General features: G+C 44.9%; 1 protein-coding gene across 5 annotated transcripts in view; it reads left to right on the top strand.

Annotated features, from left to right (window-relative positions):
* Positions 1-17,655, top strand: part of Acvr1 (activin A receptor type 1) — a 124,330-nt gene that overhangs the window by 26,759 nt on the left and 79,916 nt on the right. For 3 of the 5 annotated variants that reach the window (XM_060390198.1, XM_021638751.2, XM_021638758.2), the window contains one exon: positions 517-613. In XM_060390198.1, the coding sequence (XP_060246181.1) occupies positions 595-613 (19 nt within the window). In that variant the 5' untranslated portion in view covers positions 517-594. Of the gene's footprint in view, positions 1-516; positions 614-4,540; positions 4,562-16,523; positions 16,774-17,655 lie in introns of those variants that run through there. The other 2 variants (XM_060390197.1, XM_060390195.1) reach the window with 2 other exon arrangements.

Raw genomic sequence — 17,655 nt, 5'->3', positions numbered from 1 at the left:
CAGGATGATCTCAACCTGAGATCCTTAACCTAATTAGTGTAATTAATTTGTAAAGACCCTATTCCAAATAAGGTCCGTGTAAGTCAGGCCTCAGACAAATACCTGAGAGAAACACGCTCAAAGGAGGCCCTGTTTACGTGGGTCAGCTCCTGTTTCCAGAAGTCGATGGCCTCTTAGTTCTAAGCTTAGTATCTGTATTGCAGGATAATGGCATCAAATTGTGAATCCATCAATGGGTCAATCTACTGAGTAAATCAGGGCACCTGTGGTGTGGTTGCGTCTTAGAACTTTGAATCCCCTTGAGTCCCTGAACCTTTTTAGGGGGACTCATCACGAACCTCAATGAAAGGTGCCCTATCGCATGCTCTAAGAGTAGGATATGGACATGACTTCCAGGCGGCACTAGTTACTCCACTCACAACACCATTGCCAGCAGCCATGGATTGTCTCTTTGATTGGTACAACCTTTCTTTGTTGTTTGTTTTGGTAATGTCTTGTCTTCTTCCCTTTTGGTAGGAGCAGAGGAGCTGCCCTTGGTGCCTTTGGGCCCTTCAGCGAGTGTCTGAAAAGGGAACAGAGGTGATACCACAGTGAATGAGCAGTGGACAGTCCGGTAAGCTGGCTGGGACAGTGGCTCTGGAGGTCTGCTGGATGAGGCCTTTTGGAGACTTGTCACTGTTACTTGAGAATTTGTCATGCCTGCCTCTTGGAAGTCTTTATTGTCACTGGAATCACCCTCAGTGCTGCGATTGTAGGAATATGCCATCTTACCCACCATCTCCAGAAGACGCTTGCAGGCACCTGAATATGATCTCCTGAGGTTCAGTGGAGGTCAGAGTCAGGGAGGGTAGCCTGGCACCCACCAGAGGTGGTTGCTTGGTGTCATTGGCTGATAGGTTCTATTTTAACCCTCTGCATGCACAGCTGCTATGAGTGGCTTTTCTTTGAGCATGGGCCTTTGGCTGTTTTCCTAATTATGCTCTTCTCTATTTGTTTTAATTTTAAGGTTATCAGTGTTCCGTTTTGTTTTTCTTTTCCTTTTGCCCCAGTCTTACTTTGAGTGGATGCTGCCATTCTCATCCTCTTAAAGTGATGCTATGACTTTTTTGAACAAAGCATTTGGAGGTGATTAATTTTAGCCATGCTTGTATTTTCAAGCTGGTATTTAATGATCCACTTCCTTTTAAGTTTTATTGTAATCCACAGATCCAGTGACTGCTGAAGTCCTTGTAATAAAACCGTTACTTAGAGTGGCAGTATTCCATCACAATAGACATGCTCATAAGGTACATGTTAATCCTGTGCCAAGGTGTCCCTCTCTGCTGTGGAGAGGGAATGCAAAGGCTGTAACACAGTGGACAAAATGGCCTGTAATGTTAGGCAGCCAGAGTGCTGCTCCACCTCACCTTAGTGGGAGTGATATTAGAGAAGTCACATAACTTCTGTGATCCTGAAGTGTGTTCATCTGTAGAAAGAAGATAACTCGTTGTATCATGGTGCATTTCGGGAGAATTAAGGGTAATAATTTGCAGGTAAATTCCTTGCACAGCAATGTTTGGTACCTAAAAGTATTCAGAACATTGTGTCCACTAGTATTTATTATATGGGAGAAACTGGGACAGGGGCAGTGATTTAGGAATGTTACAAACTGCCTGTAGGAAGACTTCAGACTTGGGTGGTGCTCTGTGGGGTATGTCGGTCATCACAACAGTGGCTGTGGGTTTGTATTTTGTTACTTTGCAGAAAGAGAATGGCATAACCACCTGCCTCACGGATCGGAACCATTTGTTACCCTGGGCTCTTTGAAACTCCACTTACCATTCGTAAAAGACTCCTACCCCCAAACTCAGCGGGACTCTGCAGTTTAGAAATGGTTGGATTAGGACTAAATTCCTCCTCCCCCACCCCTCTCCTTTTTGTTGTTGTTGTTGTACTAGAGCTCACACTCAGGGCATTGTACATACCAGGCAAGTACACTGTCCCTGAACTGAATCCTCAGTCCAAAATGTTCATTTTTAAGGAATGACTTTTGAAGACTGAGAGGTTTATTCTGTATCGTGGGGGATATGATTAAATATGTTGTCCTTTGAATTGGGAAGCCTGGAATTCACAGTGGGTCTCTAGTAGCAGATGAATGTTTTAACAGATCCCTGCCCGGAGTGAACACTTTCATTAAAAGCGTTCTGTGTGTAGTGTCATTTCCGCTTAACCCCTGACTATCACACCACTTATCTATCTATCTATCTATCTATCTATCTATCTATCTATCTATCTATCTATCTATCTATCTATCCTGGAAGTGGGAGAGGAGGGTATAGGTGAAGTGTACCATTGTCTGAACTTGACTGTTGATGTGACTGGTCGTTGATGACATTGCCTGAATTGTAAGTGGAGGAATTTTTAAGTAGTCTTGGATGTTCTTGTCCAGAAAGAGTATTGTCAGATTTGGGGTCTTTCACAGGAGTAAGGTGGTAAATGGAGGAACTGACTTCTGTGTGGAGTTGCAGGCCCTTCACACTTGCTGTTCTGACTCTTAGTGTCTGAAACTGCTCACCACAGACACTCCCAGCGTCCTGGTGGAAGAGTGAGCATGGGTAGGAAATGCCATGAACGCAGTGGGCCCCGAATATCCTCTGTACTCTGAAACTTATTTCTGTCCACATTTTGGAGCACCAGCTGTTGGTGTTGGATTATGGGGGTTCTGGTTTTTTTTTTAATTTTTTAAAAATAATGTTCATAACTAGGAACATGTCTGTAGAATGGTTCCTCCTAAAGCCAAATAAACTCTAGGGCTCTGTGAGTGTCTTAAAGGAGAAGGATAAGGTTGGTCTTTTTCCCCTTGTCCCCCCTTCCAGTGGCACTGTGCATCTTCACATTACATAGTTTATTCTGAGCCCCAAACTGAGATTTTAAATATGTATGTATGTATGTATGTATGTATGATGTATGTATGTATGTACGTATGTATCACTTTCAACACGAGCATCTCGTCTTTTTGATCTTTGGGGATGAGAAGCCAGGGATGGACAAGATGGACATAAGGCCTACCGCGGCGCTGAGTAAGCTGTGTGTGCAGCTCCTATTTTTGCCACGCCTGGTTGCTTGTGCTGACTTTCCTGGGGGAAAGTCCTGGCTGCACTTCTGTAACCAACGGGGGAGAGAGAAGGGTGTCTCTGCCAGGTCTGCAGCCGGGAGGATATTTATAGTTTGCTGTGAGTGGCTGGGAGTCCAGCCTGGTCTGCTTATGCCTTCTGTCTGCAAGTTCTGGGTGTTCTTGACCTGGGCCCTGCCCTTGTCGGCCAGACAGTAGTTAATGATAAAGTGGACGGCTGCAGGAGACAGTGAGTGATGGCCTTGGCAGCTCATGACATGCAGATGCCTGTGCTGTGACCAAGCTGAGTGCGTAGCTGTCTTCTCTATTGCTCTGCTCATGGCTTCCACGGGACCCTAGCCTCCTTGTAGCTGGTCTCACTGGCATGAAATGTGTGATCTGAGATCTCTTTATCTTTTTTTTTTTTCTGAGACAGGGTTTTATTTTGTAGCTGAGGCTGGCTTTAAATGTATGACATCTCTTCTGCCTCAGTAGTTTAAGTACTGGGACTACAGACGTAAGCCTTCACACTGGGTTCCAGTCCATTTTCCTTACGCCACTTGTTCCGTGCTAAGATTTATAACATTAAAGGAAAATGCAGATCCTGAGCTTACTTTGCTCGTCTCTCCCTGAATTCAGGTCAGACATCTAGACCTGCTTTGCAGAATGGCCCGATTTAGGCCACACTTCCCATTTCCAGCTTGTAGCAGGCGTAATAGCTACAAGGAAACATTTTCCTTTTTCCTGCTTTTCATGGTGTGTGTTTGGATGCTGTTGGAGGGAGTGAGGGTGTGCATGCTTAGTTTGCGTTTGTAAGCCCTGGAAAGCTCAGGGAAGGCAACACTGGTCGCTCCAGATCTGGGCAGACCATCGCTCAAGCAGTGTCCCTGAGACCTAGTCCCTGTCCCCTGTTGCCCCACCCCCGGTCCCCAGCTCTGTGCACACAAATTCTTCCTCTGTCATTCTCAGGCAAGATTTTTCTCTCTGAAAGCAGGACTGCTGTGGCATATTCTCCCACATTCATGCATATGGAGAAAACCAGACTTTCTTTTCTAGTTATCTTCCCAGTGAAGATCCCAGAGTCACTGCGGCTTGGTCAATCTAGGTCACATCCTACCCCAAATCCAGTTCATTGTGCATGCTGCTTGTTGTAGTCTGTCTGTCCCCAGAACAGACTCAGAAAGGAACTCTTGGTGTCCCAAGTCGGAGTCAGAGATCATTACTGGAAAAGCTGTCGTGCAGCTTGCAGAGCTGGGGAGGGACGACCCCAGGAGGCACATGGTGAGGCCCTTCTTTATTACGGACGAGCACTAATTTTGGGTCTCTTCCATTTTTGTTGCCTTTCAAGAAGTTCTAATGTCCTCCGAGTAAGTAGAAGCAGAGCGCTGGGGACCATGCCGCTGTGCGGGGCCCATGTCTTCAGGGTAGCGAAGGATGCTGTGCTAGGTGGCCCTGCTGTGACATAGCTTGGTGAGTGCTCATACCTTACCCCTCTCTGTTACTTCAAAGATTGGTGTGAGATGGCTGTTCCCCACAGGTTTGGTTTGTCTCTGAAAACACATGTTCCAATTCTGTCTGGCCATTCAGATTATTATTATTATTTTTGGTGACTGTCTTGTCAGCTTGGGGCTGGGGCTGGTGGAGGACAGGCTGTGTTTTGGCAGCACTTCAAGCCCGGAGCAGCATCCTGCAGCCAGCACCATAAGCTGTATAATTTGTCCACGGAGGCCTATGCATTATAGAGATGAAAATTCCTTCCCTGACAGCATTCATTGCTTAGCATGCAGCAATTTGGCTGTCAGAAACAGCTGGCCCTGCAGGGTGGGACAATGGGAAGGCGAGAGCAGAGAGAGGCCAGTGCTTACTCAAGTCTCCCACTGTGAGAGGATCACGTTACCTTATGGAGCCTGTCATTAGGCACAGCTTCCCGGGAGCCAGCAGCAGCCTGTAGCTCAGACACTTAGTGACTCCCTCCTACCCCCCCTTTTTTTTTCTGAATGGAACAATAACAAAAAATTAAAAGTTAATGGTTAACTTTTGCCGATACTCAGATGTTCAGCTTGGGATAATGAGCAGGTCTGAGGAAGTAAACACTTTTAACCTTACGTGGCTGTTAGTAGTACACGGGATAAACTGTAGTGTGGGGGAGGGGGGCAGGAGGGATTGCCCGGCACCTGTGTGTTGGACCTCTTAAAATTTTAAGGTCTGTTTACTTAGGGTCAGTGTTGAAGGGACCTACACTTGGGTCCCCGTAGGCCTTGTTCCAGCATGCAGTAGAGAGTAGGGTGTGCATGCTTTCAGACAGCATGGCTGAGGCAAGGGACCAGGGGCTGAGAGGCTGGAAGCCCCAGTGTGAACTGCAGTGTGGTTGGCTTTGTGGGTTCTCTTGTGTGGAATTGATGTCTCAGAGCACGGTCTGAGCAAGAAGCGCACTTCAGAGCGTGATCTGACCACATGAGACACTTCAGCTGCAAAGGAGGCAGCGGTCCAGGACAAGAGGATGTATTATCTGGGTTTAGTGCTGCCAGGTTTTCCTGTTAGTTTCTACTTTAGTGATGGACTCACTGTGATGACTTATAGACAGTCCTTGTATTTACCCTTGTATTTGGAGAAAAATATTAAATATCAATAATATTAAAAATAATCTTCTAAATAGGATTTTTATTTAAAATTGGACTTGTTAGCAGGGACATTTCCCAGCATATCATTTTTCTTTCCATGTCTTCTATTTTTGTTTGATTTTAGAAAAAGCTACATGTCAAAATGGCAGTAGTCTGGTTACAGCTCACAGTGACACTGGCTTTTTGAGACCAGCAGCATCTCAGAGGTTCAGGGTGGCTCAAGCAACCTTTGCCTGTTGGAATTTATTGGTTTTCCAGTGTGGCTAGAGCTGTACTTTTTTCACCTTTCCCTCCGTATCTGTTTCCTTTCTACACGATAGAGGCAGGAGTTTCCCAGATGTTGTTTGGATTAAAGAGCGTGTGTCTGGGGGAGGGAGAAAAAGCTTTCTTAATGATAATAACAGAGTCAGACTGGCTGGTTCTGTTCTGACAGGAAAAAGGAGAGATAAAAACTCCATTAATGGTGGGTGCACTGCCTAAGTAACCAATAAAACAATGCTGTCCTCACTGGAGGCCAGTCCCAGATTGGCAGTGCTTTCTGCCAACTGCAGGAGAGGACAGCTGCAAAAAGGGAAGTGTTCCCAGCCAGCAGCCGCCATCGCTTATTGGCTGGAGGGGGCGGGTCTTTTGTTCCTCCTCTCCTCCTCTTCCTCCCTTCTCCTCCTCCCTCCTCCCCCCATCCTCCTCTTTCCTTTCCTCTCCATCCTCCCCAGTTTCCCCCTCCATTCTTTTCCTTCCCTCTTTTGCACAATTTCCATGATGAACTCATCTTAACGTTCACTGTTCCAGAAATTGAACCACATCCTGATTAAAACTTAACGATTACCCATAGAATGAAGTTGGCTAGCTGTTTCAAAGTATTTGTCTGGGTTAGTTCAAGTTCATGACCATAAAATGGATATAAATGCTATTAAAACGTTACACCCCTCAAAGTTTGATAGAAGAGTAACAAGCAGTGTCTACCTTGTGTTCCCTTCCCACTAATCTTCGAATCACCCTGTTCAAAGCATATAGTACAAAAGACATTGTCGCACTGATGAGATGGTTAATAGGTAAAGGAGCTGACCCCTAAGCCTGATTACTTGAGTTGGATCCTAGGCGTTCACATGATGGAGGAGAAAACCAGCCTACAAGAGTTGTCCTCTGACCTCTATAAGTGTGTTGTGGTATCATATGAGCCTGTGTACACGTGATGCCCATGTGTGCACCCACACATGTAATAAATAAACATCCTATCGTCTCATTCTGGAAGATAACAGAGTGATGTCAAAGGCTGGTCTCATTAGTGCTCATTCTGTGTTCCTTATCCTCTTCTCCAGGAAACCCTCCTTCGATGCCTTGTCATACTGGGCTCCGTGCAGAGGGGAACTCGCTTCCTCAAATGCCCTTAGATTTCCAAAGGAGGAAAGAAAAATTGTGCTGTTTGAGTGGAGCAGACGGTTATCGCTCTTCAAAAGAGGTTACCGGCTGCCTGTAATCTGCAGGCCTCAAGCTGGGTTAAGTTGGCATCCTTAGCCTCATTTTGTAGGTGAAAGAAACATAAAGTTGGAGGAACAAACTCAGGGTCCTAGAGTCTCCTCTTCCTGCTCATGGCAAAAGCCAGAAGGAACATGCTGCGGCCACGGTTGGATATTGTTGGTACACGGTGGCAGTAGTAGAGGTGGGTGTCCCCTTCATTCCGCCAGGGGCTGGAGACCTAGGACCTAAGAGGATAAGATGAGCTTCTGTTGTCAGAGCATAGCAGTCATTTCCTGATGGGCAGAGCCAGGAAAGAACAGAGTGTGAACCTAAGCACTGTGGGAAGATGATTCTGTCCTTGTAAATGTTTTTATTTATTTGGCGGTGGGTTTGCATGTGTGCATTCTTATGTGTGTTTATCATGTATGCGTATTGTGTAGGTGTGTGCATATACACACATTCATGGCACACTTGTGGGGGGGCAGAGGACAGTTGGTTTTCTCTTTCCACAATATGGGCCCCATGGACTGAATTCTGATTCTCAGGCTTGGTGACAAGCCCCCTCTCCCAGATGAACCCTCTGGCCAGCACTGGGGGAAGAGAATCATGGGGAAAATACCTGGTGATTTGGTCATCCTGTAATGAGGCTCATTCATTTATCCCCACAAAATATCAGGCAGAAGGAGACTTCGGTTAGCTATAGAAGGAGGGACAATTAAAGAATACTTTCAGATGTAACCTGCCTTTCCTTCTTGGAAACTGCTTTCTTACTGTAGGCTCTCCCAAGGTTTCCTCACAGGCCACTCCCAGGCTACACCAAGAGGCCTAGCATTACCGAGCACGGTTTTGTTTATCTTTTGTCTACAGATGGCAAAATAAGATCTGTGAACAAACCGCTCTTTTAGACAGAACCTTTATGTCAGGCATCTTTTGAAGCATGTAACTTTTCTTCTGCTGTGGTTTTTATTAAGATGGCAAATGAAAGGGGCTTCTCTGAAGGGATGCGACCCCTTGACGATTCATATTAGATAGTGAATGCCCTCTGGCATGTCACGATGGCTTCTCGGTGTAGGCTTTCTTTTTCTGAATGCTATGGCATCACTGTGTTAAGTTTTGTGTCGTTTCAAGGGCATGGGTGAATCCCAGATGTGATACTCTGTGTTTCTTATACTTCATGGAGGTTTAAATGGATCCAGAGTATTGCTGGTAGATATGTGTGTGTGTGTGTGTGTGTGTGTCCATTTGGATGAGGTATGTGCTGGTTGCTGGGGATATTGTTTCAATTTTCTAGCTGATCCCGGGATGTGAGTAGGAACACACGTGCATTCTTTATTAATCTGAATGTTTGCCTCGATTCTGCCAGTAAACAGTCCTGGATGAGGGATCATTGCTTTTTACCTTTGTTTTGAGCCCGGCTGTGGGCAGAGCCGAGTTGCAGTCCATTGTGAGAATTGCCAGGTGATTTATTATTCATCGTGGAAGTAAAGATGATCCAGTAGGGCTGACTCAGCACCTGCCTCTCCATGCCTTCTGCTGTGGCTTTCAGAGTGGGAGAAGTCAGCAGATACAGGCTGGAGGAGTGGGTCTTCCCCTACCCCCATCGGTAAAAGTGAAATCTATTAAGGAAAGGAAGGAAATGAGTGTTAGAAAGGTCAGGGTTATGGTCCTAGGAGTGTCGGTAATAGTGATAACTCTCCTTGAAATGGTGCGTCTGTGTACCAGGCTGAGAGCTTTCTAGGTATCAGCTCATGTAGTTCTTATAATAACTCTGCCAGGCAGGCTTGAGTTCTAATCTAATTTTACAGACGAAGGACATGAAGAACGCGTAGTTAGTGCCTATGGCCTGGAAGGTAGCAAATGGCGAGGCTGGAGTTGTAACTCAGGCTGTCTGGCTCAGGCAGGATTTTAGCCAGTGGAGGAGAGGGGATCGTGACGGAGGAGTGTGCAGCATGCTGGCCATTTCCTTGAAAAACAAAACAAAGCGTGAGGACTTGTGTGCTCACATGGCGGGAATCGAAAGGCAGCTCCGGGGAGCCTTATTTATCCCACACAGGCATTGATCCTGTGAGGTCTCACTCCCTGGACCTACCTGCTTCTCCCGGGCTTGCCCCCTAAGGTCACCACTCTGCTGATTAGATTTTAGCACATGAGTTTTCTACAGGCTTCAAACATTCATTCTGTGTCATTGACTGAAAAGACATTGATGATTCAGTGTATATGTGCCTGTCTGCATGTATGTATGTATGTATGTATGTATGTATGTGTGTATATGCATGTATGTATGTGAATGTTTGTGTGTGTGCCTGTGTGTGTATGTATGTATATATCTGGGTATATGTGAGTGTGTGGTTGTGTTTGCGTTTGTATGTATGTGTGTGAGTGTGTGTATTTATGTATGTGTGTGAGAATGTGCTTGTATGTATATTATGTATATGTGTGGGAGTGTGTATGTGTATGTATGTATGTGGATAATTGTATCTGTATCCATGAATTCTTGTTGTTTGTGAGGAATGTGGTTGGCTGTATGAAATCCCGGGTTCCTTTACCATTCTCGGTATTTGATGAATGATGAACCCCACAGCTGGGAACCACTCACGTGCTTCTGGAGAACTTACTTGTGTATTTTCAGTGCGGACTGGACCGTACTTCTGCAGAGGACTCTCATTTATTTACCTTGTTCTTTAGATAAACAGACAAACGCACACATAGACACACATTAAAGATTGGATTTGTCTTTGCCTAGGGCACAAGACAAATATGACTTTAACTCAGAAGTAGAATTAGGGTACATTTTTTTTTCTGGTGTGTGTGTGTGATTGGAAAGTCCATCCAAACTTATATTTAAAGCACAAGGGTTTTCAGACATGCCTGTGGCCACTCTTCATGTGTCCAACATGCCTAACAATGGGAGGAAACAGCGTGTTGTATTAAGCTAGTTTAGGGCTGGCGATAAGTTCTTCTCAATGGAATGCATGGTGTGTGTTGTCCTAAAATAAGCCTGAAGGCAGGTCAGTGGAGGTACAAGCAAAAAAAGTGCTGCAGCTCAGAAACGCCAAAGACTATCCCGAGCCCTCCCCACCCCCTGACGCTCGATGTGGTCCAAGTTAAAACTAAGAAGCTAGCCGGCTCCTACCTGCCAGTGTCAGAAAAACGAGCCCCTCTAAAACTTCCAGAAGACGAATGCTTCCCCTTGGAACTTAAAAAGTAGAAGAGCGAAGTCAGAGAGACAAATGCACGGGCAACGGACTGGGGCTTAGCCAACTGAAACATCGAGGTTTTCTAAGACTTGTTGACAGCGTGAGGGATGAGCACAGTGACTGCTAACGTTTATTTCCTTTCTGCATCCATTGTCCTCTCAGGTCCTGTCCTCTTGAAAGATTAAGCCCCGTGTCTGTGTGTTGACTGGGGGTGTGTATTGTGAGTGAGGTGCCCACAGAGGATAGAGGCGACTTAGCTGGAGTTAATTGCGAGCAGGTGTGAATTGTCCAGAGTGGGAGCTGGGACCTGAGCTTGGGTCCTCTGCCTGAGCAGTACAATCTCTGAATCACTGAGCATGGCTTTGGCCTTTCATGTCTTGTCTCAGTGGAAACAGTTTTGAAAGTTTGAGCTGTTTTTGGCCGTGTCTATCTCAGCGATTTTCCACTTGGGGTTTCCTGAAGTTACCCACCCATACAGCCACTGGGGAGGACAAGCAGGCTCTGTATGTCCCATGACTCCTGTGTTTTGGGTAATCCTTGCCTGTCTCCTCCTCTTCCATCTCCTAAACTCAGATACCCTCTGGGCATCTGGGATTGGAGGATCTCAGAAGGTGACTTCTGCAGCATGATGCTAGTTTGTTCTTTGTGTAGTTCTCTCTGTTGGAACACCATTGAGAGCCCTGGCACTGGGGGAAACATTGGGGTGACACATTATTTCTAGTTTTCCTTGAATATTGTGTGATGGTTTTGGGGATTGAACCTAGGCCCTTGCATGTGCTGGGAAAGTGCTCTGTCATTGAGCTACATCTCACCTCTTTTGTTTCTTTTTAGACTCAAGCGTAGCATAAAGTTCACCGTTCACACACACACGCACACATGCACAAACCCACATGTTTGTGTCTTAGGGTTACTATTACTGTGATGGAACACCATGACCGAAGGCCTCTTAGGGAGTAAAGGAGTTATTTGGCTTATGTGTCCTGAATTGCAGTCAACTGAGGGAAGTCAGGGTAGGAGCTCAAGCTGGGCAGGAACCTGGAGGCACGAGCTGATGCAGAGGCCATGGAAGAGTGCTTCCTACTGGCTTGCTTCTCCTGGCTTGCTCAGCTTGATTTCTTATAGAACCCAGGACTACCAGCCCAGGGATGGCACCACCCACCATGGGATGGACCCTGCAGTATCAATCACTAATTAAGATGATGCCCTACAGGCTTGCCTTCAGCCAGATTTCCTCAACTGAGGTTTCTTCCTCTCTGATGACGCTAACTTTTGTCAAGTTGACATAAAAACTAGCCAGTATATACAAACAGTTGTAATTTTTTTTTAAATCATTGGATAAAGAGAGCACATTTTTAAAAAAAAATTAATTTCACTTTATTCACTTTGTATCTCCCCTGTAGCTCTCTTGGTCCTCCTCTCCCAATCCCTCCCTCCTCCTTCTCCATGCATGCCCCTCTCCAAGTCTACTGGTAGGGGAGGTCTTCCTTTTCTTCCTTCTCATCCTAGTCTATTAGGTCTCATCAGGAGTGGCTGCATTATTTTCCTCTGTGGCCTGGTAAGGCTCCTCCCCACTCAGTGGCAGGTAATCAAAGAGCAGGCCAATCAGTTCATGTCAGAGACAGTCCCTGTTCCCATTACTATGAAGCCCACTTGGACACTGAACTGCCATGGGCTACATCTGTGCAGGGGTTCTAGGTTATCTCCATGCATGGTCCTTGGTTGGAGTATCAGTCTCAAAAAAGACCACTGTGCCCAGATAAGAGAGCACCTTTTAATTAAGATGATTTAGCATCTTTGTGGAGTTGGTTGTATTGATGCATACCTGTAATCTCAGTACTTGGAAGGCTGTAACAGAGGGATTGCATGTTTGAGGCCAGCTGTGGCCACACAGAAAGTTCAAGGACAACACAAGATACATAGTGAAACACACTGTCTCAAACAGGGAAGCAATCAATCAAACCAAGCCACTGTGAATCAGTTTCTGTACTTGGGGGGAGAAGGGGAAGGGGGATAGCCCTTGCCTGCTATGCATATAAGGCCCTGGGTAAGTTCCTAATTTACATTAGTGATTCTGTCACCTTTGGGAATTTAGGTTATTGATGGTAAATATAGATCGTTCCTATTAATTGTCAGGTAAGATGCATCTTCAGAGATGCGACATTGCAAATGACCGGAAAACTAGTGCTCCTGCTCCTGCTGATGGAAATTAACCACAGGTGTGGAGGCTCGTGATAAAGAGTGCGAATTCGATCCATGGCAGGCATGTTTCATTTCATAAGATGAGTCTATCAGGATGAATCTGGGTGCAAAAGTCTCCTAATTAATAATAACCCCAAATCAAGAGCCTGTAACTCTGTTAGCTGACTGAATATTTAATGGCATGAGATTAAAGTGTGGGAAAAAAAATCTGTGCTTTGTGGTTACTTATATAAAATTGCTTGAGATATGAAAGCCCATTTTTCAAATAGTAGTCTTGGTAGTAGTCTGTAATCTGGAAATAGGCCTGTCTCTAGTCTTTTACCCCCTCTCTGAAGTATCCTTGGAACTTAAAAGAGCATTCCTGAGGGGTTTCTCCCACTTCTGGTAGATGAGCCGAAGGCCTGACTCTCTACCATCCCACCTTCCTTTTAGTTGTCTCCCAATATTTTATGAGTCCTTCCTTAGATATTGTCCCATGCTAACTACACCAGACCGTACCCCTCCCTGAGCACAGATACACAAAGCATGGCATACACCTTACGAGAAAGCTGTAACAATGATACCATTGCATGTTACATGTTAATCAGCTCTCCTTTGCTGGGATAAAATACCAGAGCTCATCGCCTCTATAAGAGGAAAGGTTTACTATGGTTCACAGTGTCCTTCTGTGCTGCTTTAGAACTACAGTGGTCTGGCATGGCACGTTAGGATGGAAACACAGTGAATGGAAGAAGTGTGTTCGCTCTGTTGTTAGAGTGAGGGTGAGGGATACATAAATGTGTTGGTAGCCCCTTTAAGGACATGCCCCAATAACCTAACTTCCTTCCGTTTGGCCTCTCCTACTAAAGATTCCTCCTACCCCTAATAGAGTCACAGACTGCAGCCAAGCCTTTAATACACAGGGTGTTGTTGTTTTTTTTTTTTTTTACAACCCATAGTATAAAAGAGGGCAGAACACAACTTTTCTACTGCAGTCCCTTTACTTTGACTGCAAGCATCTGGAAGGCGGCCAGTGAGAGACAGCCCCAGTATAGGAACTGTGTGGGGCATGGCTCCAAATGAGCATCTCAAGAATAATTTTCTGGGAAAAAAATTAGCAATTTTCTTGTAAGATGAAGCATACCCTTTCTGAATTTTACTGACAGCATCTTGGTTTCCCGTAACGTTGTATCTTTAGCCTGATGTCTGAGTGTTGCTCTCCAGTCCTCCTTCTTCTGTGATTTATAAGGAGGATTGTGTCCTACTAGAATAGACAGTAGCTCTTTGTTCTCCAGTCTGAGTAGAAAGCCATGGGTGAGTGTATTTTTTGATGTTCACACTTTTGTATAAACTAAGAATTATTTGTAGCTCACTTTTAATAATTTAGCACTGGGACAGGGTATCTATCTGTCTCTCTGTCTGCTTATCTATCTGTCTATCTGTCTGTCATCATCTATCTGTCTATTTACTATTGTCTGTCATATGATCTATCTTCTATCTGTTTATCATCTATCTATCTATCTATCTATCTATCTATCTATCTATCTATCTATCGCTTTGATGTAAAAAGGGAGACAGTACTAAAAGTGGATTCCAGCAGACCTACTTCCTTCTTGCTATTAGCATAACTATTTTTTTATTTTACTGTTTATATTTTTGATGGTTTCCGCACGCTTCAGATTCATTATCAGGATTTGCCAGTTTACTCGTCAACATTTATTAAGGAGCTGCCAGGCAGGTCAAAATACTACTTATGTTTGATGAGTCTACAAGCCTATTCAAGAAGTAGATGACAAAATTGAAAGGTTGAAGAACTCCATGGGTGCCATGCTAATGGAGTTTGAGAGGGCCCTGTGAGAAGGCGTGGGTCTCAGATAGTGTGTGGAGTTGGGGCTTCAAGGGGTGATGTTGAAGCTGATCCCGAATCAGAAGGATGGTACCAGACTTCCAGGAAAAAGTCATTTCAAGCAGACAGTCAAAAGGTCTAGCTTTGGGGTGCTGCATTTACTCTTATGCCTTATTCTTTTACCTTCATGGGAGACTGAACCTGGTAGGCATCCACTTTTTCTACATTTCTTTGTATTTTGTTGTTTACTTATCTCTCAACTGGTAAGCAAATTAAATTTCAAGCAAATCTTTGACTTAAGAACTCTTAAGAACTTATTTTTGATGATTGCATTACATGAAAATGTTTTTGCTTTTTTTTTTTAATGAGTGGGTTGAATGCCATATTCAGTACAGGAGTAGAAAATCATCTTTAATTAAATAGTATCCCTCTTTAGTGTAATTCTTAAAGAATCTTGCTAGCAATAGTAAAAGACATATCTAGACAGAGATACTTTGAGCTAGTGGGGAATTTACTGACTTGGGCTACTGGGAAGTATAGTCAGAGGCAGTAGGTATCAGAGAAGGTAAGTGATTTCCCAGAATCATGTGGCGCAGGCTCAGAGGGACATTAGGTCATTGGTTCAGTGCTTGCTCACCAGACCTTGCTAAGACATCTGTAATCCCGCAGAGATGTAAGACCCTCTTATGCAGAACTCTGGTGTGTACTGACAGAATCAGTGGTAGTTGCAGAGTTGATTCTTGATTTTCTTTTTTTTTTTTTTCTTTTTCTGGGAATCATCATCAATCAATTCTTGATCTTTATCCTGTGTAAACTCACCATATAGAGGGCTGACATGTGCTTTTGATTTGGTTTGGAAAGGATATGACCCAATGATTAAAAAGAAAAACAACCTAAGATCAGTAAGTGAACTAGCGCATCTGAAATCCCAGCATTTGGGAGGATGGAGGAGCCAGGGATTGGGGCCAACCTGGGCTACATAGTAGGACCCTGTCTCAAGACAACTACCAACCAAACTGAATGATATATAAGAGCTTATGTTTCTCCTTATTTTATTTATTTTTGAAAGAGCGTTTCCATTTTACAGCCCAAGGCTGGCCTAGAACTGGAGGTAATCCTTCTGCTTCAGCATCATAAGTTTTAGGATCACCAGTGTATGGCACCACTTCCAGCTTGGAGGCTGTGTCTCTCATCAGGAGGCTTGCAGTGTAGTTGTTTAGATGGTTCATTATGAGACTGGCAGCTCCTTAACAAAGTATACAGCTTGTCCGACATAATTATCAAGTAGTGAACACATACACACGAAAGTGAGGTTGCACAAATCATTGTTCACGTTTTATTTTTAACTTTATTAGACTTCCTCCCTCCCGTCTTGCTCTCATGTTCTTGGCATAGGGTCAGGTGCCTTAGTAGCCGTGGGAATGTCTGTGTGCCTGTGGGCAGATAATAATTTCAACAAAACAAATAGAATAGAGTGTTGGACTGTTCTTCAGTCGTTCTTGTTGAAGCTTTGTTAGCGAAGTGACCCTTTAGAACATTTTATTTAGGTTATAACTGGTGTACATGCAATAACGTGGTTTAGGAACCTTTGGCTCTTTATGTACTTGCTTTGGGCTTATAGTTTATGGAAGAAACACACCACACAGTGGCTCTTAGTATGAGTCTGCCATTGTTAGTGCATTTGTTTTTTCCTGAAATTTAAACTCCATGCGTTCCATAAGATTTCAATCTAGTGTGATGTTACACCAGGCATTGGAGATACAAGCAAGATGTTGGACGCTGAGTCCCTGCTTTCCGGAGTGTCTTCTTGGGCAGCTTTGGTAAAAGGTCTGTGTAGTGAGCTAGGCAGACCTTAGCACCCCAGAATAAAGCCAAGGAGGTACAAAATGCCAGACACCCCACGAGAAAACCAGAAAATCTGGTCCCGGCCCAGTGGGTGGCATCACTGTGAACTCTTTGTGAAGGTGCTTTGAGATCAGGCGCTGATGAAAGCCTGGATGGTGTTATGTGTGAAGGTAATCATCAAGGATTAGTGTGTTCCGGTGAGTCAACAGTTAAAACACGGGCACATTATGGTGGGGGTGGGTGGTGCTGGGGTGGGATGCACACCGAGCCCCATACTCCAAAAAGGAATCTGCTTACCCTTCACGTTTGGTTCCGTTCAGGGGTGGTGGGTTGGGAGAGTGCACACGTACACTCAAACTCGCACACTAAAAAGCTAGACACCGTTGGGCACAGACAAAAGGAGAGACCAGGGCTAGGGAAGGATCGAAAAGAGTGAGCTGTGCCGGCTGCCTGTGAGGGCTGTCTGTGAAGGGGTGTCTGTCTGTCTTGCTGGAATCCCACTCCTCTCTGACGTCACACCTCCCCGATAGTCAGCAGGTAAGATTGGGGTGGGGCTGGGCTTCTGTTTCACTCTCTAACCTTTGTTGTTAAGGTTTACTTATTTGACTTATTCTTTTGTGAGTGTACGAATGTTTTGCCTGCATGCATGTCTGTGCAGCAATGCATATGTCTGGTGCCCAGGGAGGCCACAAGTGGATGTCGGATCCTCTACAACTGGAGTTATGGATGATTGTGAGCTGCCATGTAGGTAGGTGCTGGGAGCTGAACCAGGGTCCTTTGGAAGAGCAGAAAGTGCTCTTAACTACTGAGCCATCCCTCCAGCCCTAGTCTTTAGCCTTTTAGTTTAACGTCTTAAGGATCCTTTTTGAGCCTCTGCTGATGGACATTGAGCTCTTAGTCTCCCATGTCCCTCTTTTCATGATTTCTTGTGGGACCCTTTACAATATCTACTCAAAAACAGCAATCATAGATCAGAGTGGTCAGATCTCAGCCTTCTCCTGATTCAACCTCAGCCATCCCCACTGCTGCCTGTTTTCACTCCTTAAATACTGAGTTTATAATAAACTGATAGTAACGAGCCACTGAACCTTATAGCCTTCAAAGGTGGCCATACTGCGAAGAAGTCACGGTGCTGGCTTTGTCTGTAGGAGACTGCTGCATGAACTGTTTGGTAGACCACGTGACAGATGGTTGGCAGGGCTGGGCTTCAACCCAGGACTCTGGTGCAAGCCTGGAACTCGACTATGGCCTGTTGCCTTTGTTCTCTCAAGTTTCAACTCTGATCCTCTTTATGTTTCTGGCACAAGCCAGTGGGTCTTTGGTTGGACAAATAAAAAGGATTTTGATGGTCCGCCAAACCACTTCAGTGGAGAGTTTTGAGGTTACAAAATATAAGCAGGTTATCTTCAGAAGTGTAGT

The sequence above is a fragment of the Meriones unguiculatus genome, chromosome 8 (assembly GCF_030254825.1).
Source record: "Meriones unguiculatus strain TT.TT164.6M chromosome 8, Bangor_MerUng_6.1, whole genome shotgun sequence".
NCBI lineage: Eukaryota > Metazoa > Chordata > Mammalia > Rodentia > Muridae > Meriones > Meriones unguiculatus.
The sequence above is the reverse complement of the archived record's forward strand: the minus strand, read 5'-3'. Positions and strand labels throughout refer to the sequence as shown.